This window comes from Rissa tridactyla, chromosome 15 (assembly GCF_028500815.1).
Source record: "Rissa tridactyla isolate bRisTri1 chromosome 15, bRisTri1.patW.cur.20221130, whole genome shotgun sequence".
Lineage (NCBI taxonomy): Eukaryota > Metazoa > Chordata > Aves > Charadriiformes > Laridae > Rissa > Rissa tridactyla.
The window spans coordinates 12,432,286-12,458,340 of record NC_071480.1 but is presented as its reverse complement, the minus strand read 5'-3'; the positions used below and the strand labels follow the sequence as shown (position 1 = coordinate 12,458,340).

Here is a 26,055-nt window from a genome sequence, read left to right as displayed (position 1 = left end):
GCTCTCCCCCAGCAGCGCCATGTCGCGGCTTCTCCCTGTCCTGTTCCTCGCGGCTCTGGGCTGCGTCACCGCGCTGAAGCGGCAGTCGGCGGCGCGGGATGATGGCACAGATGGTAACCTCTCCCCCCCGCCACTCGGGACCCCCCCCCCCCCCCCAACGGGGCTGCCGCTGCTCGGCACAGGCAGGGCCGGAGCCTGACAGTGGGCAGCAGCCCCCGCGTGTGGGGGCAGAGGGGTGCTGGGGTGGGGGCCCTGCCCGCGGCCGGGGGTCCAGCCCGTACCCCCCCCCATCTGCTCCCCGCAGCCCAGAGGCGACCGGCGAAGGGCTGCGCCAACCTGACGCTGGTCCTGGACAACTGGAAGTTCGCCATCACCTCCCAGATGAGGAACCTGCTGCTCTTCGACCACCAGACCGTGCTGCCCGACTACGGGAGGTGAGGGGGCGGCGGGGGCCTGCCGTGCCCCTCGGGGGTGTCCCGCACCCTCACCCCTCTCCCCCCCCACCCACCCCCCCCCCCCGCGCAGGATCCGCTCGCTGTCGGGGGCCCTGGACCATCTGTACCGGGACTTCAGCGCCCTGAAGGAGCAGCTGGGGCGGCTCTCGGCCCGTTTCGCCGAGGTGGAGGCCTTCGCCGACCAACTCAACCGGGCCCGCGGCCCCGGGACCCCCCCCGCGCCGCCGGGGGCTGCCCCAGCCCGCCCGGGGGACGCCCGACGTCCCGGGGGGGGGCACACCACGGCGGGCGGCAGCCTGAGGGGCCGCAGCCAGGCCTGGGGGAGGCGCCTGTCCCAGCGGCCGGGCCCGCACGCCGCAACGGGGGGAACACGGTGGGGGCCGGCCCTCTGTCCCCCGGGGGGGCCCAACCGGCCCCCGCTCGCCATTAATAAAGCCGCTGTCGCCAGCATCGTCTCGCTCCTCTCTGCGGCCCCGTGGGCGGGGATTTAGCCGCCTGCTCCCCCCCCACCCCAACCCCCCGCCGGTACCGACCCCGGGGGGTGCCGCCCGCCCATCGCGGCTTTACGGCCTGTCGCAAACTCCCCGCCCCATTGCGGCGGCCGCCGCGCAGCCGTAAAGCGGAGCCGCCCGCGCCCCCCGCCCGGTACCCGCAGCCCCACCGGGAGGGGATGGGGAGGGGGGGGAGGAGGTGTGGGGCGGGATGGAGGGGCTGGGGGAAGCGTTTTTTTTTGGGGGGGATGGGTCTGGAGGCTGTGGGGCTGAGAGCGGGGGGCCTGGGAGGGGGAATGGGGGGCTGGGAGGGGAGATCCGGTTGTGGGGCTGGGCCTGGGGGGCTGGGCCTGCGGTGGGGGGGGGCCGTGGGGCTCGGTCAGGGATGGGGGGGTGCCGTGGGGTTGGTCAGGGATGGGGGGGTGGGCTGTGGGGCTCAGCTAGGGAGGGTGTGGGGGGCCGTGGGGCCGGGTCAGCACACATCTGGGGCTGTCAGTGGCCCTGGGAGGGGGCCGGGCTCAGCCTGCACCTCAGGGTGCTGGCAGAGGGACCCCATCCCCTTCCCCTGGGTGCCCACTGGAGCATGGATGCCCCCCCCCCCCGCCCCCCTCTTAGCGCTGACCCACACCCCACACCCCCAGGCTGGCACCGCTCCCTCCCTCCTGGCACCATGGCACACGTGGGGCACAGGGTGGACTACCTGGCCGGCTTCTGCTGCCCGGTGGGGGGGCTGGTGGCGGGCAAGCCCCGGGTGCTGTGCCACGAGAACGAGATCTACCTCTCCAACGGCAGCGAGTTCGTCTACGTCTACGACCAGGAGGGGAAGGTGCTGAAGGTGAGGGGCCCGGCAGGGCGGGGGGCTTCGTCCCCTGTCCCCCGCGCTGGGAGAGTGCTCTGGGGCCGGTGTCCTGGGACAGGGTGAAGGTGGCGGGGACACCAGTTGTGTCCCCTGTCACCCAGTCTGGGGCCAAAATCCTTCTTAGGGTCACTCCGTCGGGGTTCCCCATCCACGAACCAACTTCACAAGCAGTGCCAGACCCCCTTACCCGGCTCTGAGGCCCCTTCTGGGTGTGCTGCCGTCTGGCCCCTCTCCTGAACTTGCGAGACAAACATTTAATTAAACTAAAAAGGCTTTTTTTCCTCCCCAAGCAAAGTGACGTTTCTTTCATTTCTCACCTACAAAGGGTTTCGCTATTGTCTTTGCTGTGACTAACAGCGGTCGTCGTGTTGAGTTATACACGGCTTCTTTTTTTAATTTGTTCTTATTATCATTTCTAAGAAAGCCATTGCTGTAATATCAGGATTTGCCTCCTACACTGCGATCCTTAGGAAAGTAGAGCATGTACCGGCTTTCTGATCGCGATTTGCCTTCCCCTTGGGGAGCAGGAGCAACGGGCTGCCTCGTTACCCGCTGCCTCGTTACCTGCAGCCCCTCTCCTGACCCCCTGCCACTCTTTACCGAGGGTGGCTGCCCCTCGCCCAGGGAAGTCCCGCTGGGTCCGCGAGCTGCGCCGCTGCCCAGGGATAGATTTATTCCTTGAGATTGCTTGTAATCTGCGTTTGCAGGAAATAACCGCTTTAATTTGCAGTTGCGTTGGGGTTGCCCAGGAGGGAGCGTTGCCGAGCGAACAGTTTCTTTCTTTACCCCGCGTGGGTGAGCAGGGCTCTGCCCGGCCTGGCGGCGTGGGCACCGCGGCTCCCTTGGTGCCCAGACCCGTGACGAGCAGCCTTGACCCCGCCACCCGCCCGGGTGCCGTAGGAAGGTGACATTTCTTTCTGATTTTCCACGCAGGCTGTGTACCGATGCCCCGACCAGGTGTGGCACGTGGAGCTGCTGCCCCAGCCCCGGCAGCTCTACATCCTCTGTGCCCACAGCGGCATTTACTGCGTTTCCCTGGACCAGCAGAGCAGGTGAGCGAGCTGTCACCCCATGGGGATGTGAGCCAGCCCCATGCCATTAGCCCTGGAGTCCTGGGGACGCTTTTTAGGGCTAGGGTGATGCATTGGGTGTCCGCCGCTGCCCTCTCCCTGCCTGTCCTCCCGCAGGCACGGGAAGCATTACGCGGTTTGAAGCTCTGGATCGCTGCTCTTGCAGCAGATGCTAAAAGCTGTGCTGCGGGGAGCTTGTTTCCGAGGGCCAGGGTAAGAGGCGGCCAAGGGAAGCGCTGGCTTCACCCCATGACTTGGCTGAGAGCTCTTCCCTGTTTGCTTGAAGGTTAATGGAGCAGACGAATGGTGACGGCCAAGAAAGCAATTGCCCTTCCGGCGTCTTCCCCGTGGACTCGGACGCCTGCATCTTCCCAGACGCCAGCCTGTGCATGTTCACTCTGCTCAACAACTTCGTCATCACCTTGTCCCAGGCTCACGGCAAATGGTGGATGAAACTCTACGAGCTTCCGTGCCCTGAGCAAGAGAGTCCCCCGTACCGGCAGGTCAGCGAGGTGGGCTTCTGCCCCGGCCCCCAGCCTGCAGATGAGGAGGGGGACAGTCCCCCCTCCCGCTTCCTGCCCGTCCTGTGCTGCGCATCCTCCCCAGGCACCATGGGGTCCGGGGAGGGGCTGTGGTGCTCAGGGGGCTTCGTCCTGGAAGAGCCCCTCTTCAGCCTGCTCTTCGGCATTGACGCTGCCATGCTGGAGTCTCCTATGATCCTCTGTGGCTTCCCGGACGGACAGCTCTGCTCCGTGCCGCTGAAGGCCCTCAGCTCTTCGCCGGCTGTCGACGGCTGCCACGACGTTTCGAACCAAGACCCCCCAGTGAAGATCCTCCATCATTTGGAAGAACCCATTGTCTTCATTGGGGCCTTGAGAACGGAGCGGAGGGTGGCAGAGGATGCTGAGGACGAGCAGCTCTTCGGAGATGCTGGCTGTGACTGCGTGGTGGCTGTGGGCCACTATGGGAAGATGGTGGCTGTCAAGGCGGATCAGAGGGAGGAGGCGACGGTGCCGGAGCTCAGGGAGTACTACTTGCGTGGGCCCATTCTCTGCGCCGCCTGCGGCAGCGGCAGCCGGATGTATTACAGCACACACTCGGACATCTCTGCCGTCGACCTAGACTGGGTCGGCGATTCCTCTGACCCCGAGGACGCGGAGAGCTGCGCCGGCGTCCTGCCTCCCGTCCTGTCTCCGGCCAGTTTAAGTATCTGTAGCGTTGTGGCTCTTTCCTTGTCTTCTCGGGCGTCAGAAGGTACTGCCGGCAGTGGGGCGTGCGCTGGGTCTTGGGGTGGAGCAGGGCAGGATAGCTGCCTATTCCGGACCGTATGTCTCCACCCCTCCTTACGGTCCAGATTGGGCTCCGTCCTCATCCGTTCTTGTTGACTCCCCTCGTTTTTGTAAGTCGTTTCTGTCAAGCATGCCGACTCGGGCTGAACGCGAGGCGTGCTGGCAGCTCCGGCTCTTCCCCGCCCACTCGCAGTTTCTCTCTGCTCGGCGTCGCAGGAGGTGGCCGCTCTGCGCAGGTTTTCACAGGATGCTCGCGGCAGCCCTGCCTGTCCCCTCGGGCTCCCTGCACAGAGGGCAGCTTGTGGGGAGCCCCCAGCGAGCTGGGATGAGGCTCACTGAAAAAGGGGTTCAGGAATGCCGCTGGCTGGACCGGGGGCTCCTGCGCAGCTGCTTAGAGGCTGCACGCTGTGCGCTCTGCAGCCCCGCAGCTTGGCTGCTGACCCCCGTTCCCCAGCAAGGGCAGCGTGCGGTGCCTGACCACAGCCTGGGCGCAGGGCAAGGTGCGGTGCTCGCCCTCAGGAGCGGAGAAAGGGACCAGAGGGCCTAGATGGGGGGAAAGCGACCCACAGCTGTAGCTGAGCCCCTCGCGTGGGGCAGCACGAGGAGCAGAGGGGACCAGAACAGGCAGGTGAGCGAGGAGAGGCTCCTGGGGCACCCAGGTGAGAGCAAGGCAGGCAGCCCTGCCCGGACCCGGCCCCGCTCGCTGCCCGCAGAGCTGCACGCATCTCACTGCTGGGCACCCTGCATGGCAGTGCTGGCTCCCGGGGTGCTGTACCCACCCCCCGATGCCTCCCCCAGCTGCTGCTGGCCTTGGCTTGGGGGCGGCCAGCTCTGGGAAGCATGGCTGGGGCGGCGGGGCTGTTGGCGAGCAGGAGCCACGGGGACAGGACAGGCAGGAGGGGGGACATTTCCCTTCGGTGGGGCAGCCCCTTCTTGGGGAGCTGCGTGTGAGGTGGGCATGCTGTCGCGGTCCGTGTCCTGTCTCCGTCGTACCCCACTGCAGACAGGTGATACCTCCAGCTGTCTTGGGGCAGGCAATGCCATCTCGTGCTCCCCCATCCTCCTGCATCCACGCCACCCCCCCCCCCCCAGCCATCAGGGAAGCCCCAGCTGCTTTCCCGGCCCCCTCCCACCGCTCTGTGTTGCCTGACATGCCCCCGTCTCTGCCCGCAGGTGAATCGGAGCTGCTGGCCTTATCTGCCAAAGGCCGCCTCATGACCTGCGACTTATGCAGCCCTGAGGACACTGACGTGGAGCTGACGCCTGCCGAGGCCGGCCGGAGGATTAAGGAGCTGCTGTCCGGGATAGGGAACACCTCAGAGAGGTAAAAGGCAGGGCTGCTCAGCACCGCGTGCTCATACTCTGTGAGCTGCCTGGTTTACGGGCACCAAGCTGGGGTTTTGTGCATCGGCCATGAGATCTGTGTCAGTAACTGCCCCAACATTTACCTTTCCAGAGTGCGGGAGCCTGGCTGGGAAGCACACCCCCCTGCCCCCGACCTCGATAGGATAAATAGTGTTTAAGGGCAGCCCTGCCTGCTGCCCTCCTCCCCTGGGTGCAGCCGGCTCCGGCGCTGCGGGCGGGCGGGTGTTTACAGCCTCGGCGGCAGAAGGTGGGAGAGGCAGGGTGCCGGACGCTCCGAGACGCCCCGCCACCCTTGCCAAGTCGGCGGTAACAGGCAGGGCAGGCGCGTGCCTCCGGCCTCCACGGCTGTCTCCACCTGGGGAGGGGACATGGCTGAATCCCCTCTCCCTTTGCAGAGGGATTCCCGGGGTCTGGCTGGCCGGAGCTGCTCCTTGGCGTCGGCTCAGCTGATGGGGGCTCATGGGCAGAGCGGCCATGCAGGCAGTGTGGATCCTGGCTGCCTTGGAGAGGGAGCCGGAGCGTTCCTGGGGTGGCTCAGGGCACCGGGCTCATGCCAGGGGCTGCTCAGCTCCTCTGCCATAGCAGCACAGCGCCCTTCGTGCAGCAGCCTTTGGCACTGGCCTTTGCCGTGCTCCCATCACTGACCCAGTGTCCTGACCACCGTCCCTCCTGCTATTTCAGCACTGACGCTTTGTCCTTGCAGAGTTTCCTTCCTGAAGAAGGCAGTGGACCAGAAGAACCGAGCCCTGGCCAGCCTGAACCAGGTGATGAACGTGAGCGCGGCTTTGCTGTCCAGCCAAGAAGGCCAGAAGCCCATTGCTTGCACTGTCACTGCCAACTGGAGCTGCCTCCTGCTTCAAGATACCGTCACCATCTCCTGTCTGCTGGAGAACTGCAGCGAGTACAGCCTGGAGGAGGGCTGGACCCTCTGCGTTCAGCTCCTGGCCAGCCCCTGTGCCTTAGAGGAGGAGTCGTCTGTGGATTCAGCTACCACCTTCACCTTCCCCATTGACCAGCTCCTCCCCGGGAACAAGAGGGAGCTGACGCTGCCCCTCGGCTCCGCTGCAGACACCAAGCTGGACCTGCCTCTGACCATCTCCTGTGCCCTCTACTACAGTTTACGGGATATTTTGGGCAGCGGCTCCGACTCCTCTGAGGCCCTGGACGACCTTCTGCCAGACGACTCGCCCATCCTCTCCCCGGACAGAGAGGGGATCTGCCTGCCCCTCAGCGAATGCACCATTGACATGCTCCAGTGCCTCCGTTTCGAGAGCAGCCCTCCGGGGCCAGATGCCTCCCCACCATCAGCTGCTCCCCCAGCCCCCCCAGACCCTGTGGAGACCTTCCTCAAAGTGTCCCAGGAGCAGACTGAGCCCGAGGGGGTGAAAGCCGGCGAGCTGCCACACGCCCCGGGAGAGGAAAACATGCCACCCTCGGCGGCGTCCATCAGGGTGTCCTCGGAGCTGCTGAAAAATGCGCTGAAAATCTCTGACTCAGGTGGGTCCCTGGAGAGGAGCATCCTGGGAGCTCCTGGGGTATCTCCTCGGGGAGAGGTGCTGGCAGCCCGACTTGTGGCCATCCCAGGAGAGGCCGGAGTGGCACTGATGCAGCCCGTGCATGCCGGCTGGGACGGTCAGCAGCCCCTTCCTTGGGCGAGGAGGGCTGCGTGACCCTCCACAGACCCCAGCACGTGTCTGCTCATGTGCTGGCACATGGATGCAATGGCAGTTGCGTGACGGAGCTCAGCTTGTCTCAGTGGGGAGGGGAACGGCGCCAGTGTCAGCCCTGGCCTCACAGGGGCTGCACCAGGCACACGCTGCTCCCTCCCGCGTCGCTCTGGCCTTAGCGGGGCTGCTGAGCCGCAGGGAGGGCGCTCAGCAGCGTAACGGGCTCTGCTTTCTCTCCTTTTGTCCCCAGATGTCCCACTGAGCTGTGCCACGCTGCGCTGGCTGCTGGCTGAGAACGCCGGGGCCGAGGCGCTGAGCAGCGGGGAGGTGGCGTCGGTGCGCGGCGCGGCACCCGACGGAGGCGAGGTGCAGCTGCTTGTCCGAGAGGCAAGGAATGGGTTAGCCCTGCAGAGAAACTCCCCGTGCCCCCATCCCACAGAGCCGGCTCCGTCCCACAGCCCCTCACTCGTTCCAGGGAGCTGGGTGATGTATGGCCTCACCATGCTGGCCCCAGCCTGTTGTCCGTGGGTCCGGATGCCTGGGTGCTGCGTGGGGCCTGCTGGCTGCTACGCTGTGGGGCTGGGGCTTGTGTGCTGAGCCACGGGTCCTCCTTCTCCCAACCCTGGACTTCCCAAAGGCTGTGGCCGCTTCTCTCCGTCTCGGGGCACGTGTGTGTCCCCCAGATGATCTCATTTTCCTGCCAGGCAGGGCAGTGGGCTGCCGCTGTGTCCCTGCGTGGCAGAGCAGCCTTGTGAGGGCAAAGCCCTTTCCCCTCCCTGCATCCCTTTGCTGATCCGCAGCATCCTTGCCGGCCTTCTTTGCTGCGGCCTTTCTCGTGGAGCGGTTGTGGCTCCTGCTCCTGGCCGTCTCTTGCCCAGCCCCGCTGAGATGCAATAACCTCGGACGCTCGCCATGCCCCGACCTGGCGTCGGACTCGGCTGCAGGAAGAAATGGGCTTTCCCTGCTGGTTTGGCTGGTCGTGCTTTGCTGGCTCTGCAAAGCGAAGGGAAAACGTGGCTGGATTCGGGGTGTAAATCTGATGTGCTGCAGATCGTCCCCCTTTAATGCGAAAATCCCCCTCTCAGCGCTAAGGAAAAATATTAATTGCTGCCCAGCTCTCCCGCTGCGGCTGGTTGACCCCGTGCCGAGGGGCCCAGCCGCCTGCGTGCTGGCAATGACCTGGCTCAGGTTGATTCACACTTGAGAGCACTAATATTGCCAATGTGATTAGTGACAGCGTTAATTCTGCTTGGGCTAAGCCTGCTGGATTAAATCCGCTGGGGTGGCAGCCCGCGTCTCGTCAGGGAACGGGCATCCGCTCACCCCCACGGCACTGGGTGAGACCGGCAGCCGCTCTCCTGGCTGTGGTATCCACCTCTGCCACCGCTCCGGTCTGGGGTTGGAGGAGCCAGTGAGGGCTCTCATGGGGCCTGATGGCCACCAGAGCTGGGATGGGGGCAAATGACCTTTGGAGGGGCTGGGCAAGGGGTCTGATGCACCCAGCTGGGCTGGCACCGTGCAGGCTGCATTTGCCTGTGCCAGCCTGGAGAGCAAATGGGGTGGGGGGTGCAGGGAGTAGGGATGGGGGAGGAGAGCCCTCTGGGAGCCCGGTGCCCATGGGGAGGGCTCTGGGGCCACCCTCATCCCCTCCCCTGCCCAGCGATGGTTGCAGTGAGGATGTGCTTGCTGTCACAGGTGGCCATGAATGACATCAGCCCGGCAGGCCCCATCCAGGCCGTGGAGATCCTGATGGAGAGCCCGTCCCTGGCTGATATGTGCAGGATGCACCATGCCGTCATCCGGCGCATCCAGGTACGGTCAACCGCTGCCACGGGGCTGTGACGCTGGCCCCAGCAGATGTGGCCCTGGGGGACAGGGAGGACCCTAAACAAGCCAAAAGCCCAGGGCCAAAGCCTGGGGATGCAGCTGGTCACTCCAGGAGGGTTTTTCTGGCACCACCATGTGGCAGACCAGCCCAGCGTGGGGGACCGTGGTGGACCCTGAGCGGTTTCTGAGCCCTGGCCATGGGTTTGGACCGTTGATCCCCGGGAGGTACTGGCCGTCTGCCCTGGGAACAGGCTCCAGTCAGTTCGGCAGCTAAACGGAGCAGTTCCCCTGTAGCACATGGGGGCTGGCAGCCTTTTCGGAGGTGCTGCGGTGCCAGGCCTGGGGACAGTAGGGTGGCACGGGAGACCTGCCTCCCACCCGGTGCCGTGGTTGGCGCCCTCCCCAGCAGAGCTCTCCGCTCCCCGCAGGCGCTGGTGCTGGAGCAGGCGGCGCAGGGCTCGGGGCCCCCCGACCTCCGCATGCAGTACCTGCGCCAGATCCAGGCCAACCACGAGGTGAGCTGCGAGCCTGCACCGGGGCTGATGAGTGCCTGCCGTGCCCTGGTCCCCTCCCCATGGGGCGCACGCTGTTGGAACCCCCGCCCCAAGCCGACGCGTGTCTCTCAACCTCCATCTCCCTTGTGCAGATGCTGCTGAAGGAGGCGCAGACCCTGCGCGACCGGCCGCCCCTCGGCGAGGAGGGAGCTGCGACGGCGGAGAAGCTCCTGCACATCTACAAGCAGCTGCGCAACCCCAGCCTTGTTCTCCTGTGAGCAGGGGGGCAGCCAGCGAGCCCTGGGGGTCCCGAGCCCCGCCGGCCGGGGTGGGAGCCTGCCGGGCCAGCGGCGGGGAGAGACCCTTGCTGGAGGAGGAGCGTGCCCAGGCAGGAGGGCTGGCGGCGAGGGCAGGGTGGCCGCAGTGGTGGTCCGGGTTGGGGGTGTGTGTGTGTGTGTGTGTGCGTGTTTCGTGGTCGTGTTGTCGGCAGCACCGGAGGGTCAGGGGGCTCCGGTGGCGTCTCCCCAAGAGCCGCTCAGTGGCAGAGCGGGGGCTTCTGGGCTGGCCCGGCCCAACGCTGCCGCCCACCCCCCAGCCCGGCCATGCCGGCGGGCAGCCCCCCGGGGCCGTGCTGTCTTGTGGATCGTTCATAGCCGTGGTAGTTTAGCGCTCTCCCGGCGCCGTGCCGGCTGTGGGCTGTGTCCCAGTGCCGCCTTGCCTTTCAGGATCAGGACAAACAGGGTGCTGTGCCAGGGTGCCCAGCGGGCGCCTGCCCGGGGGAGCCCCGTTTTCTGCTGGGCAGGGGAGGGGGTTTTCCGCTCCCCCGTTGTTTCTATAAATGATCTCGTATTTCTGTGGTGGTGCAGCGTGTTTTGGCCCAGTCCTTCCCCGCACTGCTCCAGTGTCTGTAAATCTGTCGTCTGCCATGAAAACGATCGTGCCGCTCAGCGAGTGCCCGTCTCTTTTCCTTTCCATCTCCCAGCAGGGCCCCGCCAGCTCCTGGGGTGGGGGGCTGCCACCGCCGGCCCCCATGGCCCCACTGCATTTGGGAGCAGCCCGAGGGCCGTACCCTGCGCTCGGTGTCGGAAGCACCGTGTCTTCCTCGCCCCGCGTCACCCTGCCCACCTGGGGATCAGCAGCCCTGGCAGCTCATTTCTCCTCTCGTGCCTCTGGCACTGCCCGGGGACCCCCCCACGCCCTTCCCTACAGCCCTCTGCCAGGCTGCAGCCCCCCCCCTGCTCCCCCAGCCTGGCAGAGGGTCCATGGGCACCCCAGCCCCTCGGGGCCCTGCCCGCAGTGGGTTTGCTGCCCCTATCCCCAGCTGCCTAAGTGGCCCCCCCCCAACCCCTGCAACCACCAGCCTGGGGGTCCCCACGTCCCAGAGCGGTGGCAGAGCCGGGATGCCCAGGCAGGATCAGCCCTTTCCCAGGGTGTGGGGGCTCCCCCGGGGCAGCACCCTCCATCTGGAGTGAGGGGCTGGGTGTGGGGAGGGGGACGGGGCTGGATCCTGGGGGCTGCGGGAGGGGAGGGAAGACAAGGCACTGCCCCGATGGGATCCAGACTGACTTTAATGCCATGAGTCGAGGTGGGCTGGGGACACAGCTGCCATGGATGGTGCCACCACCGGCTCCACCACCATCCTTTGCCTGGGGACGAGCTGGTGCCCCTGGGCGGGCTGGGAGACGCCATGGCGGGGGACTGGGGCCAGGCAGGTCAGTATTCCCAGAGTGTGGCCCGCAGCACGGACTCGCTGTCAGCACGCAAGGTGCCGGCCGGGTCCCCGCGCAGGTACCGGCCGTTCTTCCCTTTGATGGCCACGCGTCCCCGCTCCCGGAACTCGAAGAAGAAATCCTCAGAGAGGTCCCCGTCGCTGCACACCGAGCCGCTGCTCGCCACGTACCAGAACTTGCCCCCTTGGCCTGTGGAGAGACCCCCGGGGCCATCAGTGGGGTCCAGATGGACCACCAGTAGCCCCCCAGCCCGCTGCCCACCTCGGATCTGGTAGGCGCCGTCGCTGAAGCTGATGTGGAAGACGTCGTAGATGGAGCGGTTGGAGTCGAGCAGGTTGGAGCCGCGGTGGTAGCAGACGAAGCCATGCTCGCCTCGCAGCACCAGCATCGGACGGTTGATCAGCTTCAGGGTGAACTCCTCATCCTCCCCTGCGCGGGACCCTGGCCCTGAGCACCCCGGGGCGGGGGGCCGAGGCCAGGACCCCCCCACCCAACCCAGCACTTACCCACAGTGTCGCTGACAGCTGCCAGCTGCCCGTTCTTCTTGGTGCAGACGTACCGGCCGTTGCTGGCGCGCAGGGCCACCCGCCGCCCGCGCCACTCGATGTCAAACATGGTGTTGGCAGCGCTGGCGGTGGAGGGAGAGCGTGAGCCGGGGCAGCCTGTGTCCCCCAGACCCCCTTCCCTGTGCCCCCCCGCAGCCCCACGCCGCTGCACGGCCCCACTCACACTTCGGTGGCCACGGCCTGGATGCCCCCATGGGCCACGAGGGTCCAGTAGCTGCCGGTGTTGGTGTGCAGGCTGCACTTGTTGGTGTCGCGGTCGATCTGGAGCTGGAAGGTCTCGTGGTTCAGCTCCTCGTCCTGGTTCGCCGAGACGTTGACGCCTGCGGGCGGCAGCGGCCGTCGGCACCGGCCCTGCTCCGGCCACATGCGCCTGAGAGCTGCGGCTGTGCTCGCCCTCCCCAGCCCCTCCCGGCAGTGGAAAATCCTTCTGCGAACAATCGTGCTAATTGGGCTGGTTAATCTGATTGCTGCCACGTCCATCTGGTTAGCGCCGCGGTGCACAAACCCTCTATTTATAGCCTGCTCGCCACCATCACCCGGCCCTAAGCCGCTTGGCACAGGGGCAGGAGTGTTCCCGCTGCCCACAGGGACGGCAGGGCAGCCAGGGGCATGGCACAGCCACCGCTGCACGGGCCACGGGGGTCCCTTGGGGACCCCCATGGACTCTGGGGGCCGTGGTGCCATCCCCGCTGCGGGCACGGCTCTGCCCAGCCTTGGGCTGCCGGGCTCAGCCTGCGCCAGGGAGGACACGCACACACGGAGCTGAGTGTGCAAACACACACACACGGCTGTGCGGAGCCCAGCACACGCATGGCACCGCAGAGAGCCACGCGTTTGCCTGCGGCGCCGAGTACAGCCCTACACGTATGCGCATGCAGAGCTGCGCGCGCGCACACGGCCTGCACCGAGCTGTGCACACGCGTGTGCACGCACAGCGTCGCCCATGCGCAAACACGTATGGGCTGCACACGCAAACGCGTGTCCCCGCAGGCACCGCACGGAGCCCTGCACACACGTACACGCACTCCTACACACACCCACGGAGCCCTGCACATGCATACACCCCCCCATATACACCCACGGAGCCCTGCACACACACACATGCCCCTGTGCACACCCACGGAGCCCTGCACAGGTGCACACACCCCTGTGCACACCCACGGAGCCCTGCACACATGTACTCATACCCCTATATACACCCACGGAGACCTGCACACATGCACTCACACCCCCCTATATACACCCATGGAGCCCTGCACACACACACGCGCACCCCTGTGCACACCCACGGAGACCTGCACACATGTACTCATACCCCTATATACACCCACGGAGACCTGCACACATGTACTCACACCCCTATATACACCCACGGAGCCCTGCGCGCGCACACACGCATCTCTATATACACCCATGGAGCCCTGCACACACACACACAGCCCCCTGTGCACACCCACGGAGCCCTGCACACATGCCCTCACACCCCTATACACACCCACACACACCCACAGGAGCCCTGTGTGCGCGTGCACACACAACCCCCCCCCCCCCATACACGCCTACGGAGCCCTGCGCACACACGCACCCCCCTGTGCACGCCCACGGAGCCCTGCACACACACACACAGAGGCACACGCACCCCTATACACCCCCACGGAGCCCTGTGCACGCACACCCCCACCCCGTGCACCCCCCCACGAAGCCCTACACAAAAAACACAGCCTGTACACTCACCCAGCCGCCCCCGTGCACGCCCACGGAGCCCTGCACACGCACACACACACCCCCGTGCACCCCCCCAGAGCCCCGCACAGCCTCCCTGCTGCGCGCCCCCCTCCGCTACTGCCCACCACCTCCCCCCTCCTGTTATTGTGGGGTCTCCCCCTGCGGTTGGGGGTCCCAGGGGTGCTCCCACGGATCCCATCGCAGCCCCCAGGGCAAGCCGGGAGCGGCAGCGGGGCGCGGGCAGCCCTTACCCTGCCGGATGGAGACGTATCTGCCGTTGGCCGCCATGAAGACCACCTGGGGGTGACTCTCCTCCAGGTCGAAGAGTTCGTCTTTGCCCGGCTTGGAGCTACGGCCGGACTTGAGGGTGCCGGTGGGCCCCGTGGGCGCCAGGTATTTGCCGTCGCAGTCCTTGAAAGCCAACTTGCCCGCCTTGAACTCGAGGGTGTAGCCCGTGCGGGCGCCGGGCTCGGGCACCAGGGTGCCGTCGCAGCGCAGGTAGCGCTCGTCGGCGGTGCGCAGGCTGTACTTCTTGTCCTGGAAGCAGAGGGTGATGAGGGCGTCCACCCCCCAGGGCAGGTTGCTGTCGGTGGCGATCTCGTCCTCGTGGGCGCTGAGGTGGGCGTAGCGGCGGCGGCTGACGCTCAGCAGGTTGGCCTGGGGGTGCATGGCCAGGTGCACGGTCCAGAGCTCGCCCTCCGTCACGCTGGGGGCGAAGCAGGAGAGGCGATCCTCCCGGCCCCCGAAGAACCGCCGGTGCGGGGCCGACTGCAGCGCCCAGCGCCCGTCCGACTGGGTGATGATGCTGAAGCGTTCATCCCGCCCGGGCTGCTCGGCCTCGCACCGCACCTTCCCGTCCTTGTCGGCACCCAGGTACCGGCCCAGGTGGCTCTTGAGGAAGACGACGGAGCTGTCGGCTTCATCCTGCTCCAGCGTCCAGATCTGCTTGCGCTTGAGGCTGGGTGCCGAGGCGTTCACCTTGTAGCCGAAGCTCTCCGCCGTCAGGTACCGGCCCTCGCAGTTGATCAACCCGAACTGGATCTTCAGGACCTGGTGGATCCCATTCGTTGGCATCTTCCGCCGGCGCGGGGCGGCCCCCGGGGGGGCGGTGGGGGCTCCCCGGCCCTGCCTAGCCCGGGCGTCGCGGCGGGGCCGACCGGGGACGTCCGCGCTGGCCCGGTGCCGCTGCCGCACTGGCCCCACGGGGCAGTTGGGCACAGCTTGGGCACGGCGGGGGGGCAATGGGGTGGGCCGTGGCCCGTTTAATTAGCCACAGGTAGGATTACCGAGTCCGGACAGATTGCGGCAGACGCCGGGGTGGCAGCGGGGCTTTCGCCGAGACCCCGGGCGAGGGGGAACCGCGGCAGCCCCTGGCCGGCTCCTTGGCTGCGCGGCCACGCCACCGGCCGCTGTCACCGTCCTGGCTCTCGCCTGTTGAGCCGCGAGTGGAAAACTTGGTTGGGAACCCGATCCGGGCGCGGGCCGGTGTATCCGTTCCCGGCAGGTTAAGGTTACCGGCCCCTCTGATTCAGCAGCAGGTCACCTCCAGCCGTGCCGCCTCCCAGCCAGCCCCTAAGCGCCTTACCAATTAGCCAGGCATTTTGATTAGTTTAAACCTTTTATCCTGCTTTGGGGCCCTTGGCCTCCATCTGTCCTGTGGTCCCAAATCCCTCCTGCTGTAGATCGGGGTCACGGCCTGCCCCCCCCCCACCCCCAGCCCACTGGGGGCCATGGCTGGAACCCCGCCATCCACAGGGCTGAGACCGCCTGAAGCTCATGACGGTGGTGTGGGTGCGCTGCCTCGGTGGGGACAGGGGTGCGGGGAACATTCCCCCCGGCCCAGCCGGACCCCCCTGACGCCAGCTGGGACAGGCACAGCTGCAGGGACCCCCGGCCACGGCAGAGACCTGGGGACAGGCCCTGCCACTGCCTGCATCCCAAACCACTCCGACACCCGGTGCCAGCTCCGGTGCCAGGGACTGGCCACGCACTGGTGATGCCACTGTGCCGCAGCGAGGTCCCGGCCGTGATGGCTCCTGCTGCTGCCTTCCTCCCGTCCCCGCGGCTCCGGTGTCAGCACAGTGCCCAGTTATTGTTCCCGAAAATAGGTCCTGGGGATTGGTTGCCTCATGACTTTTTCATGGCCGGGCTCTCTCTTACCGCACTGGGGGGGTGCCGCGGCCCCCCAGCCGCTGCGTTACCCGAGCCGCCGTGTAACTGACCCCCGCCGAAACGGATACGGGTCGGCTTTCGAGCCGGGGGGGCGGGGGGGGGGGGGGGGGGATAAGTGGGTCAGGGTCCTGCAGGGGCTGGGGGGCTCCAGGGGGCTGGGGGGAAGTGGGGGGGAATGTGGGCGCCCCCCCCCAGGGTATGTCAGGGCAGCCATGCCGGCTCTCGGCAGGTGCGCACTGGCACCTGCCTGGCAGAGCAGCCAGGAGCTGTATTTATACACGCCAGGCCCCCCCAGCCCCCCCAACTCGGCGGGGGGTCAGGTTCCCATTGTGGCGGGGGGGGGGGGGGGGGGGGGGGAGGGCGCTGTCTGGATCCTGCCCCACAGCCTGTCCCCGCATCCCCCCGCCTTCGGGACAGCCAGACCCCTTCCCACGCCGGCGGACTCCCTGGTGGGGGGCGGGGGGGGGCACAGGCGCTGAGACCTGACACACTCGTGACAGCCCCTCCTGCCCCCTGTCGCGGGGGGGGGCCCACCCTTGTTCCCGACCAACACCCTTCCCGGTTCCCATCCAACACCCTTCCCAGGAGGGATGGGGGGTGCGGGACTCCCCGGCCTGGGGGGGTGCAGAGCCCCCCAGCGTGGGGCTGGCAGACGGAGGGGGGGGGCTGTCAGCTGTGCCCGGGGGGACAGGGCAGGGGTTTGGGGGGGAGGCGGGGTCAGGGTCCGGAGGGCTACCGTGGGGGGTTGCTCCGGAGGGGTGGGTGGCGGTGCCTGGCCCCTGGGGACCCCATCGCCTCCCCCCCCCCCCCGGCGCCAACAGCCGGCCGTCACCGCGGCGACGGGAGGGGACGGTGGCTGCGTGTCCCCATGGCGACGGGAGGGGACGGGGACTGTGTGTCACCGCGGCGACGGAGGCTGCGCACAGGCGGGGGGGGGGGACAGGCACACACACACACACACACCCGCACCCCCGCGGCGCCGGGCAGCGGGGCGGAGCGGGGCGCGGCGCCTTCCTCCTCCCCCCGCCTCCTCCTCCTCCTCCCCCCGCGTCCCGGCCGAAGGTCCCCACGGGGCGGTGTCGGGGCCGGGCGTCCCGCTGCCACCGGGCCCGATCGCTCCTAATACGGCCGGGACGGGCCGCCTGCGCCCGCCCCGCTCGGCGGGGGCACCCCCGGCCCTGCCCTGCCCTGCCCGCCCCCTCCCTGCCTGCCCTGCCCGCCCTTACTCACCGCGCTGCCTTCTTTGGGCAGGAGGAAACACCGGGCAGGGACCCGGCCCCGCCCCGGGCCCCCCCGACCCCCCCCCCCCCCCCCCCCGGTATCGGTCCGGCCCCGCAGCGTCACATCGGTGTCGCCCCCACCCTGATGGCTCCTGGTGTCCGTGTCCCACGGCAGGTCCTGAGTCACGGGTGGGGGGTGCCCACCCCGGGGAGTCCCGTCTGGGGGGGTCCAGCCGGTCCCCGGCCCCCGGCATGGGGAGCAGCGGCTGTCACCTGCGCATCCCCCCCCCTCAGCCAGACCCCCAGGTGCCGGTGGCCACACGGCCACCAGCCCCAGCCCTCCACTGCCCACTGGGCCATGCCGGCCGCTCAGCGCTGGCACAAGGACATGAGTTAGACCCCTGGAGCTGTGCCATGACCCCCCATCCTGCTGCCACCCACCCAGCGCTGGCACCCCCTGCCCCGCACCCGGCACCCTGGGTCTGCTGCTGCTGCCCTGCCAGTGGCACCGGGCCCTGCCGGGGGAGGCCTGAGCGTGTGGCAGTTTGTCCCCGAGCGGGGCTGGGGATCCCTCGGAAGCTTCTGCCACCGGCTGCTCCTGGCACAGACATGGGTGACGGCAAGGCCGGCAGCCACCACCGTCACCGGAGGGGCTGGGGTCACAGGGGCCAGGCTGGGCAGTGGGTGTGTGGGTTGCCAGCACGGCATGTTGGTCTCTGGCATGGTGTGTGGCTACCTGACAGGGTACATGGCTACTTGACATGGTGTTTTGGTACCTGACACAGTGTGTGGCTACTTCACATAGTGTGTGGCAACCTGACATGGCACATAGCTACCTGACATACTGCTACCTGGCATGGCGTGTGGCTACCTGACATGGTGTATGGCTACTTGACGTAGTGTGCGGCAACCTGACATGGCACATAGCTACCTGACTTAGTGCATGGCTACCTGACATTGGTGCATGGCTAGCTGACAAGGTGTGTGGTGACCTGACATGGTATGTGGTGACCTGACATGGTGTGTGGCTACCTGACATGGTGCATGGCTACCTGGCATGGCCTCTGGCATGGTGTACAGGTGTGAGCCGTGCCCGTGACACCCAGAGCAGTGTGGGGCGCACGGCCCATGGCACCCCCAGACAAAGCGGGGGTCTCGGGCACACAGAGGGGTCCCAGGCTAGCGAGGGCCGCGGGGGCTGCTGGAGCGGGGCTGGTGGGGGTCCCCTGGGGAGATGCTCAGTGTGTGTGGGGGTGCAGCCGGCGGATGCCTGTGGGGGATGCTGACCCCAGGGAGGGTGCCGCCCGTGGGGTGTTGGCACCGTCCCTGGGGTGCGCGGCTGTGCCGGAGCTGAGGCAGAGCTTTTTGGGGTGCCCAGCGCTGGCTTGCCGGTGGGCCGGCGCTGCCGGGGGTGCTGGGTGCTGCAATGGAGGCCCAGCCGGCCTATGTGTGACGCTTAGGGGGTACCTATAGTGGTGTCACCTATAGGGTACGCGGTGTCACCGACAGGGTACATGGTTTCACCCATGAGGGACCATCACCGGAGCCCGGGGGTGCAGCCGGGGCGCTCGGTGCTGCCCCAGGGCTGGGCGGTGCTGCCGGTGGGGCGGTGGGCTCCGGGGGTGCCTAACTCAGGGCGGGGAGGGGGGAAGAGGGGGGTCCCAGCCCCGGGGAGTGGCCGGTGCTGCCGGTGGGGGTGTGCAGGTGCTGGGGGGGGTTGCCGGTGCTGCAGGGGGGTGCTGTGGGTGGGGTGCACCCCCCGCCGGTGGGGTGCACGTGCCGTCGGTGGGGTGCACGTGCTGCCCGAGGCCGTGCACGTGCTGCCCGGGGATGGGGGGTGCCCGGTGCTGCCCCGGGGCGGAGTGGGGGGTGGGGGGTGGGGGCACGATGCCACCTTCGGGGTGCGGGGCCAGGCCCGGCCAGGCCCCGGCGCTACTGGAGGGCAACCGGCTGCCGCCCCGGGGACTGGGCCCGGTGCCCGGCGGGGGGTGCCCGGTGCTGCCGGGGGTGCTGCCGGGCGGCGCGGCCGGGGGGGTCCCCGCCGGGGCCGGGGGTCGCCGCCGCCCCCCCCCGCAGTCCCATGCAGGTTCCGGGGTGCCGCGGGGCGGGGGCAGCCCGGCAGCCGCCCCACGTGGCCGGGGCCGCGCCAGCCAATGAGAAGGCGTGTTTCTGAAAGATCTCCATATATGGCGATGTTCTCGGCCGGGTGGGCGGGGCTGTCGCCCCCTGGGTATAAAAGCGCGGGGCTGGCAGGCGCACGGTCTCACTCAGCCGGCGGCAGCAGATCAGGCGGCACCGTCTCCCTCAGCGCCGACAGCAGCTTCCCCCGCACAGGTACCGGCCCTGGCCCCGCCGCACCGGCGGCCGCGGGGCGTGGCCCGCGCCCTCCCCCTTTCCCCCACCGCCCCCTTTTGCTGCAGCCTTCGGGAGGTGGGGGGGGCGGCGGGTCGGTCCCGGCCGGGGCGGGATGTGGCCGTTCCCCTCACTGTCCCCCCCCCCTCCCCCCCGACCACACTGGAATGGTTTCGCCCGTTTGAACGGGTGTGTGAGGGGGGCGCGGCACGATTGGCTGCGGCGATGGGTGACGTCAGGGCGCGGGAGATTCAAACCGCGGGGCGGGGGGGGGGCGGGCGGTGGCGGCCGCGGTCTGTCAGGGCCAGCCGCCATCTTGTTGTCCCGGGGTGGGTGATCGCTGACCGGGCCTCCTCCGCCGCAGAGACCTCCGCCATGGAAGAGGAGATCGCCGCCCTCGTCATCGACAATGGCTCCGGCATGTGCAAGGCCGGGTTTGCCGGGGACGACGCTCCCCGCGCCGTGTTTCCCTCCATCGTCGGTCGCCCCCGACACCAGGTATGGCGGGGGGAGGAGCGGAGGGGCGGGCAGAGCCGGGGCGGTGCGGGACCGTGCGGGCGCTGACTGATCTTCGGTTTCCCAGGGCGTGATGGTGGGGATGGGGCAGAAGGACAGCTACGTGGGGGATGAGGCGCAGAGCAAGAGGGGGATCCTCACCCTGAAGTACCCCATCGAGCACGGCATCGTCACCAACTGGGATGACATGGAGAAGATCTGGCACCACACCTTCTACAACGAGCTGCGGGTGGCCCCCGAGGAGCACCCCGTCCTGCTCACCGAGGCCCCCCTCAACCCCAAGGCCAACAGGGAGAAGATGACGCAGGTACGGTTGCTCACCCGCCACCGGCCGCCCTTTGCTCTTGTCTTATTCCCGAACCTCCTGTCATTATGGCATCTTAAACCTGAGTTTGTTTTATTTTCTTTCTCCCGACATTTTCAGGGCTCTGTACTCCTGGCATTTCTTCCCTGACGCCTCAGGTTTCTTTCATTTGTGTTTCTGCCTGCATTCTTTGCTTTTTTTTTTTCCTTCACACACGAGTTTTTTTTCTGCATGTCAGCATGTGTGTTTTAACATGGGTGTGAGTGACCCAGCTCATTACTCGGTGCTAACTGATTTTTTTTTCCTCTTCTCCCAGATTATGTTTGAGACCTTCAACACCCCAGCCATGTACGTGGCTATCCAGGCTGTGCTGTCCCTGTATGCCTCTGGTCGTACCACTGGTATTGTTATGGACTCCGGGGATGGTGTCACCCACACTGTGCCCATCTACGAGGGTTATGCTCTGCCCCACGCCATCCTCCGCCTGGACTTGGCTGGCCGTGACCTGACAGACTACCTCATGAAGATCCTGACAGAAAGAGGCTACAGCTTCACCACCACAGCCGAAAGGGAAATTGTCCGTGACATAAAGGAAAAGCTGTGCTACGTCGCCCTGGACTTCGAGCAGGAGATGGCCACTGCTGCCTCCTCCTCCTCCCTGGAGAAGAGCTATGAGCTGCCCGACGGCCAGGTGATCACCATTGGCAATGAGAGGTTCAGGTGTCCAGAAGCTCTGTTCCAGCCCTCTTTCCTGGGTAGGTGTGGGCTTCCTGGGGCTGTTGGGGTTGGCGTGACCAAACTGAGGTGCTTCGTGTGTGCTAACGAACCTGCAACTCTTCTCCAGGCATGGAGTCCTGCGGCATTCACGAGACCACTTTCAACTCCATCATGAAGTGTGATGTGGACATCAGGAAGGACCTGTACGCCAACACGGTGCTGTCTGGAGGCACCACCATGTACCCCGGCATCGCTGACAGGATGCAGAAGGAGATCACGGCCCTGGCGCCCAGCACAATGAAGATCAAGGTAAGAAATGCTGCGAGACCTGGCTGGGGGGTGGAGGGAGGGCAGGAGAAGGCCCAGCCCACTCTGACCGCCGCCGCTCTCTCTCCTCTTTGCAGATCATCGCTCCCCCTGAGCGCAAGTACTCAGTCTGGATCGGTGGCTCCATCCTGGCCTCGCTCTCCACCTTCCAGCAGATGTGGATCAGCAAGCAGGAGTATGATGAGTCCGGCCCCTCCATCGTCCACCGTAAATGCTTCTAAATGGACTGCTGGCGGGCGCCCCACGCCTGCTGCATGAGTTGTCTCACTAGTATATGTTTGCCCAGGCAAATCTATACACCTCATGCTAGCCTCATACAACTGGAATAAGCCTTCTTTCAAAAGAAAACTTGCCCTTGGAAAGTCTGTACCTGATGTTAGACACATGTCGGCACTGGACGGTCGAGCTGTCACTTGATTTGACCCCGTTATTTGAGTTAACCGTTCCCTCGGTGTACGCCTGAGTGAAATACCCTGTACAGATCGGCTACTGGCTGCGGGGCTGGCCCGGCCCACGCTGACCAGGGGCTCCCGCAGCTCCCACACTGACAGTGGCCCCTCTCCCCGTGCCCTGGCCGCTGCGTACAGGGTATTTGGAGTCAGTTTTGCCGTACATCCCGTGTGGAGTATTCCAGATTTCCTGTAGAGGCTGGTAGGAGTCCATCGAGAATTCACTTCTGTCGCTGCCGTTCTAGCAAGGTTGGGAAAAAACATATCGCGTCCGAGCCTTATGAACCAGTCTTCATCCTCCTCTTCCCCCCCCCGAATCCCAGGCGACATCACGGGGCTGAAGTTACTCAACTTGAGTTGCGGAAACTTTGCATTTACACCTGTAAATTTATGCATCGTTTAATTTATGTAAGATTTTTTTTTTTTGTACGTTGCCTTAATGTTCTCACATGACGGTAGGAAACCAAAATTTGTAAACGTCATCCTAAAGTTCAGAAATTGTAATGCCCAACAACACATCATTGTGTAAGGAAAATAAAAAAAAAAAAAAAAAAAAAAAAAGCGCTGCAGTAAACTCCACTTGGGGGCTCTGTGTGTGTGTGGGGGGGGGGGGGGGGTGGCACCACATGGGCTTGTCCCCTGTGGGTGACAAGTGGGAGCTGAGCTGGCACCGAGCTGCAGCTCCTGGCTGTGCTCCCCAAGGAAGCCGCTGGTGAGGGCACGATGGCACTTTGGGGTTAAAAAGGGCTGTTTAGGTGCCAAGGAGGTGTCAAGGGCTGGTGACGGGCACTGCCCTGGGCCCTGGCGGTGGCACCCTGCCCGGGGCAGAGCTGGTTTGGCACGCTTTGGTGGTGGGCTGGTGCCAGGAGTGGCTCCCTGGTTTGTCACCAGCCTGGGGGGTGGAGGTCCCCTGCACCCCCAGCCCTGCTCTTGGCTGCCAGGAGCTGAGCCCCCTGAGCTTGTTTCTAGGGGGAGAGAGAAAAACCTGCTCATTAATTAAAGCACCCAAGGTCAGGCTGCAATTAGGCCCTTGCTAGGTCTGCTGCCACCTCGCTGCCACACTGTGCTGGGTCAGATGTGGGGACATGGGGGGGACATGCACAAACCCCGGAGCCCCTCTGCCAGCGGCACCCTGGCCATGGTGGTGGCACAGCCGGGCCCAGGGCCCCTCGTCCCTTGCGAACGGTGGGATTTGCCCCAGGGACAGGGTGGCCACGGTGGGATTTGCCCCAGGGACAGGGTGGCCATGGTGGCACCGCTGCCCAGCTTGTCCCCATAGTGTCCCCATCCTGTCCATGCCCCCACCCAGACCAGCAGAGCTGATTTGGCACCATGAGCCCAGTGTCAGCCCCTCGGTGGGTGGCACAGGGCCACTGTCATCTCTGTGCCAGGGCCACTGCCTGTTGTTTTGGGGTGCAGGGGAAGGGGGGGGCGTGTGCACCCCTCCCTGGGGAGGACACGGTGGGGGGGGCACATGGGCCCATAGCTGGGGGCAGCTGCAGGTGCCAATGCTCAGTGTCGGGGTGACCAGGATCGGGCCCTGCGGGAGTCGGGGGGTACTGGGTGCCCCCCAGCACCCTCCGCCCTCCCCCCACCGGCCCAGCAGAGCTGTGGGCTGGCCATGGGAGGGTCCCCTTGATTGCCTGGGGCTGGTGCAGGGTGAATCCCACCCTCCCGGTGCAGGATGAGCCCCCGGGGCCACCCAGCCCGTGCCACCTGTGCCCACCAACTGGCCCGCACCCCCTCCCTGCCAGCTGTCCATCCGTCTGTCTGTGCATCCGTCCCTCTGTGCGCCCACCTGCCTGCCCTGCCCGGCCAGCTGTCTGTCCCCCCCGCATCCCTCTGGCTGTCCGTCTGTCCAGCCATCCTTCCAGCCGTCTGTCCATCCATCCCTGTGGCCATCCTGCCATCCCTCCCTGCATCCCTCCGTCTGTCTGTCCATCCCTCCCTGCAACCATCTGTCCATCTGCCCATCCTTCCATCCCTCTCTGCTGCCGTCTCTCCATCTGTCCATCCTTCCCTGCATCCATCTGTCCGTCCATCCTTCCATCCCCACACCAAGCTGTCCAGCCTCCTTATAACCGTCTGTCTGTCTGTCCATCCTTCCATCCCTCCCTGCAGCCGTCTGTCTGTCCAGCCATTCTTCCATCTCTGCACCAACCTGTCCATCTGTCCGTCCCTCCCTGCATCCGTCTGTCCTTCCATCCCTCCCTGCAGCCGTCTGTCTGTCCAGCCACCCTGCCATCTCTGCACCAACCTGTCCATCCGTCCGTCCCTCCCCGCGTCTGTCTGTCCATGCTTCCATCCCTCCCTGCATCCCTGCGCCAGCCTGTCCACCCTCCTTACACCTGTCTGTCCATCCCTCCCTGCATCCATCCATCCGTCTGTCCATCCTTCCATCTCTGCACCGATCTGTCCACCCTCCTTACATCTGTCCGTCCATCCCTCCTTGCACCCATCTGTCCGTCCCTCCCTGCATCCGTCTGTCCGGCCTTCCAACCCTCCCTGCATCCGTCCGTCCATCTGTCTGTCCGTCCATCCCTCCCCGCATCCGTCCGTCTGTCCGTCCTTCCATCCGTCCCTGCACGCGTCCGTCCATCCCTCCTTACACCCGTCTGTCCCTCCATTTCCCCAGCCACCCCTCCCGTCCGTCCGTCCGTCCGTCCCTCTCTCCGTCCCCCACCCCCGGCCCCGCTCGCGGCCTGTGCCCCGCTCCGTCCGCCAGGGGGCAGCACGGCCCCGCGCGCCGCCGCACGGCACGAGTGTGCGCGGCCTCAGCCCGGCGGGGGCCGGGGGGGGGGGGGGGCAGAAGGGCTCCGATGGGCCCCCCCCCGCCCCCGTTAACCCGCCCCCCCCCCCCCCGACTCCCCGCCGCCGCCGGGGCGGGGAAAGGGTTAACGGCAGCCGGGTGGTGAGAACAAAAGGGCTCCCCGCCAGCCAATGGGCGCCGGGCTCCGCACAACGGCGGCCTCTGGTTGGCTGCCGCGCGGCCAATGGCGGGCGAGCGGTGCCTGCCCGTCTGGGCCCCACGTGGGGGGGGGAGCGCTTTGCCCCGCCCCCTCCGCGGCTTCCTGCTGCCTGCACCCCCCGCCGCCTGCACCCTGCCTGCACCCTGCCTGCACCCTGCCTGCACCCTCCCCCGCCTGCATCCCCCCTACCTGCACCCCCCGGCCTGCATCTTCCCCCTTCCCCCTGCCTGCACCTCCTGCCTGCACCCCCTGCACCCTCCCCCTGCCTGCATCCCCCCCTGCCTGCATCCCCTGCATCCCCCTGCCTGCAACCCCTCCACCCCCTGCCTGCATCCCCCACCTGCACTCCCTGCCTGCATCTTCCTGCCTGCAACCCCCTCGCCTGCACCCCCTGCATCCCCCACCTGCACCCCCTGCCTGCAACCCCCTGCCTGCATCCCCCTGCCTGCACCCCTGCTGCCTGCACCTCTCTTACCTGCAGCTTCCTCCACCCTCCCGTAGCATCCTCCCCCCCTGCAGCTTCCCCGCCTCCTCCGGCAGCCTCCCCCTGCCAGCATCCTGCCTGCATCCTGCCTGCAGCCTCCTTCCACCCTCCCGCAGGCTCCTGCATTCTCCCTCCCCTCCTCCTGCATCGCTCCTGCAGCCCCTTCCTCCCTCCTTCCTCCATCCTCCTCCTCCCTCCCACCTTCCATCCTCCCCCGGTCCCACACCTGCCCTGCCTGAGCACCCCCCCCCCGCATCCTCCATCCTCGCTGCAGCCCTGTGTCCCCCCCACAGCTCTGGGGCCCTCGCTCCAGCCCTGCCTGCATTCCCCCCCCATCCCTCTCTGCACCCCCCCCATCCCCGCCTGCGTCCCCCCCCAGCCCTGTTTCCCCCACCAGGATGGTGCTACCGGGACAGGGTGGCACAGAGCAGGGTGCCCAGGGGGGTTTCACCCTCTCCCCATTGCCCTGCAGCCCCCGCACCCTGCCCATCTCCTGCATGCACCGAGCTGGGGAGGTCTCTGCAGGTGCCCCGTGACTGGGGGTGCAGTGGGGGGGGGGGGGGGGGGGGGGGGGGGGGGGGGGCGCGGTGTGTGTGTGGCCGTGCTGGGAGGGAAACTGAGGCAGAGCAGAGAGCAGAGCCAGCGCCAAGCAACGGTTCATATATTTATTCATAAGCCAAGTTATCAATAAAAAAGTTCCATACTAAAAGGCCTTTACATAGAGTTTGCTGTTCATAAAACCTTTGTGTTTTTAATCCTTTTTTTTTTTTTTTGCCTTTTTTTTTTTTTTTTGCCTCGTGTTTTTTTTGTGGGTTTTTTTTTTTTTTTTTTTAGTGTTTACACTGGAAAAGCCCCCGCCGCCGCGCGGCCTGTACACATTTACAGCGCGGGGCAGCGGCGGGCAGCGGCGGGCAGGGCTCGGCGGGACGGGCCAGCGTCCGCCGGCACCGCGGCCACCCCGCTATTGCACTGGGACCCCCGGAGCGGGGTGGGGGGCCGTGGCGGGG

At 66.5% G+C, this 26,055-nt stretch overlaps 3 protein-coding genes across 6 annotated transcripts; 2 read left to right on the top strand and 1 right to left on the bottom strand.

The window, feature by feature from the left end:
* Nucleotides 1–1,055: 1,055 nt before the first annotated feature.
* FAAP100 (FA core complex associated protein 100) lies at nt 1,056–10,454 on the top strand. Of its 2 annotated transcripts, XM_054221931.1 has the most exons (10): nt 1,056–1,100; nt 1,588–1,781; nt 2,739–2,857; nt 3,162–4,129; nt 5,338–5,488; nt 6,233–7,026; nt 7,447–7,583; nt 8,892–9,008; nt 9,452–9,538; nt 9,670–10,454. In XM_054221931.1, exons 2-10 carry the CDS (start codon nt 1,617–1,619, stop codon nt 9,793–9,795), a joined length of 2,664 nt encoding a protein of 887 aa, XP_054077906.1. In that variant the 5' UTR covers nt 1,056–1,100; nt 1,588–1,616; the 3' UTR covers nt 9,796–10,454. The 2 variants fall into 2 exon arrangements, 1 of the variants encoding a protein (XP_054077906.1); XR_008469438.1 differs by lacking the exon at nt 9,670–10,454 and having other exon boundaries at nt 7,447–7,594; nt 9,452–9,474.
* A 629-nt stretch (nt 10,455–11,083) lies between these two features.
* Nucleotides 11,084–14,612, bottom strand: FSCN2 (fascin actin-bundling protein 2, retinal). 2 transcript variants are annotated; one of them, XM_054221752.1, is made up of 5 exons: nt 13,790–14,612; nt 11,977–12,133; nt 11,730–11,875; nt 11,509–11,694; nt 11,084–11,436 (listed from the first exon to the last, which is right to left on the bottom strand). In XM_054221752.1, exons 1-5 carry the CDS (start codon nt 14,610–14,612, stop codon nt 11,231–11,233), a joined length of 1,518 nt encoding a protein of 505 aa, XP_054077727.1. In that variant the 3' UTR covers nt 11,084–11,230. The 2 variants fall into 2 exon arrangements, with proteins under 2 accessions (XP_054077727.1, XP_054077728.1); XM_054221753.1 differs by having other exon boundaries at nt 11,509–11,676; nt 11,754–11,875.
* Nucleotides 14,613–19,130: 4,518 nt separating this feature from the next.
* Nucleotides 19,131–22,095, top strand: ACTG1 (actin gamma 1). 2 transcript variants are annotated; one of them, XM_054221639.1, is made up of 6 exons: nt 19,131–19,264; nt 19,647–19,780; nt 19,866–20,105; nt 20,419–20,857; nt 20,947–21,128; nt 21,224–22,095. In XM_054221639.1, exons 2-6 carry the CDS (start codon nt 19,658–19,660, stop codon nt 21,365–21,367), a joined length of 1,128 nt encoding a protein of 375 aa, XP_054077614.1. In that variant the 5' UTR covers nt 19,131–19,264; nt 19,647–19,657; the 3' UTR covers nt 21,368–22,095. The 2 variants fall into 2 exon arrangements, with proteins under 2 accessions (XP_054077614.1, XP_054077615.1); XM_054221640.1 differs by lacking the exons at nt 19,131–19,264; nt 19,647–19,780 and adding an exon at nt 20,223–20,260 and having other exon boundaries at nt 19,985–20,105.
* Nucleotides 22,096–26,055: the final 3,960 nt, after the last annotated feature.

What these genes read in the sequence shown, in the direction of transcription:
- FSCN2 (XM_054221752.1), bottom strand. Translation starts at nt 14,612, where the DNA reads ATGCCAACGAATGGGATCCACCAGGTCCTGAAGATCCAGTTCGGGTTG. An exon ending in ATACGTCTCCATCCGGCAGG is followed by an intron (nt 12,134 to 13,789) that starts GTAAGGGCTGCC and finishes TGCCGCCCGCAG; the next exon opens with GCGTCAACGTCTCGGCGAAC. An exon ending in CAGGCCGTGGCCACCGAAGT is followed by an intron (nt 11,876 to 11,976) that starts GTGAGTGGGGCC and finishes CTCCACCGCCAG; the next exon opens with CGCTGCCAACACCATGTTTG.
- ACTG1 (XM_054221639.1), top strand. Translation starts at nt 19,658, where the DNA reads ATGGAAGAGGAGATCGCCGCCCTCGTCATCGACAATGGCTCCGGCATG. An exon ending in ACAGGGAGAAGATGACGCAG is followed by an intron (nt 20,106 to 20,418) that starts GTACGGTTGCTC and finishes CTCTTCTCCCAG; the next exon opens with ATTATGTTTGAGACCTTCAA. An exon ending in GTTCCAGCCCTCTTTCCTGG is followed by an intron (nt 20,858 to 20,946) that starts GTAGGTGTGGGC and finishes ACTCTTCTCCAG; the next exon opens with GCATGGAGTCCTGCGGCATT.
- FAAP100 (XM_054221931.1), top strand. Translation starts at nt 1,617, where the DNA reads ATGGCACACGTGGGGCACAGGGTGGACTACCTGGCCGGCTTCTGCTGC. An exon ending in ATAGGGAACACCTCAGAGAG is followed by an intron (nt 5,489 to 6,232) that starts GTAAAAGGCAGG and finishes TTGTCCTTGCAG; the next exon opens with AGTTTCCTTCCTGAAGAAGG. An exon ending in TGCAGCTGCTTGTCCGAGAG is followed by an intron (nt 7,584 to 8,891) that starts GCAAGGAATGGG and finishes TTGCTGTCACAG; the next exon opens with GTGGCCATGAATGACATCAG.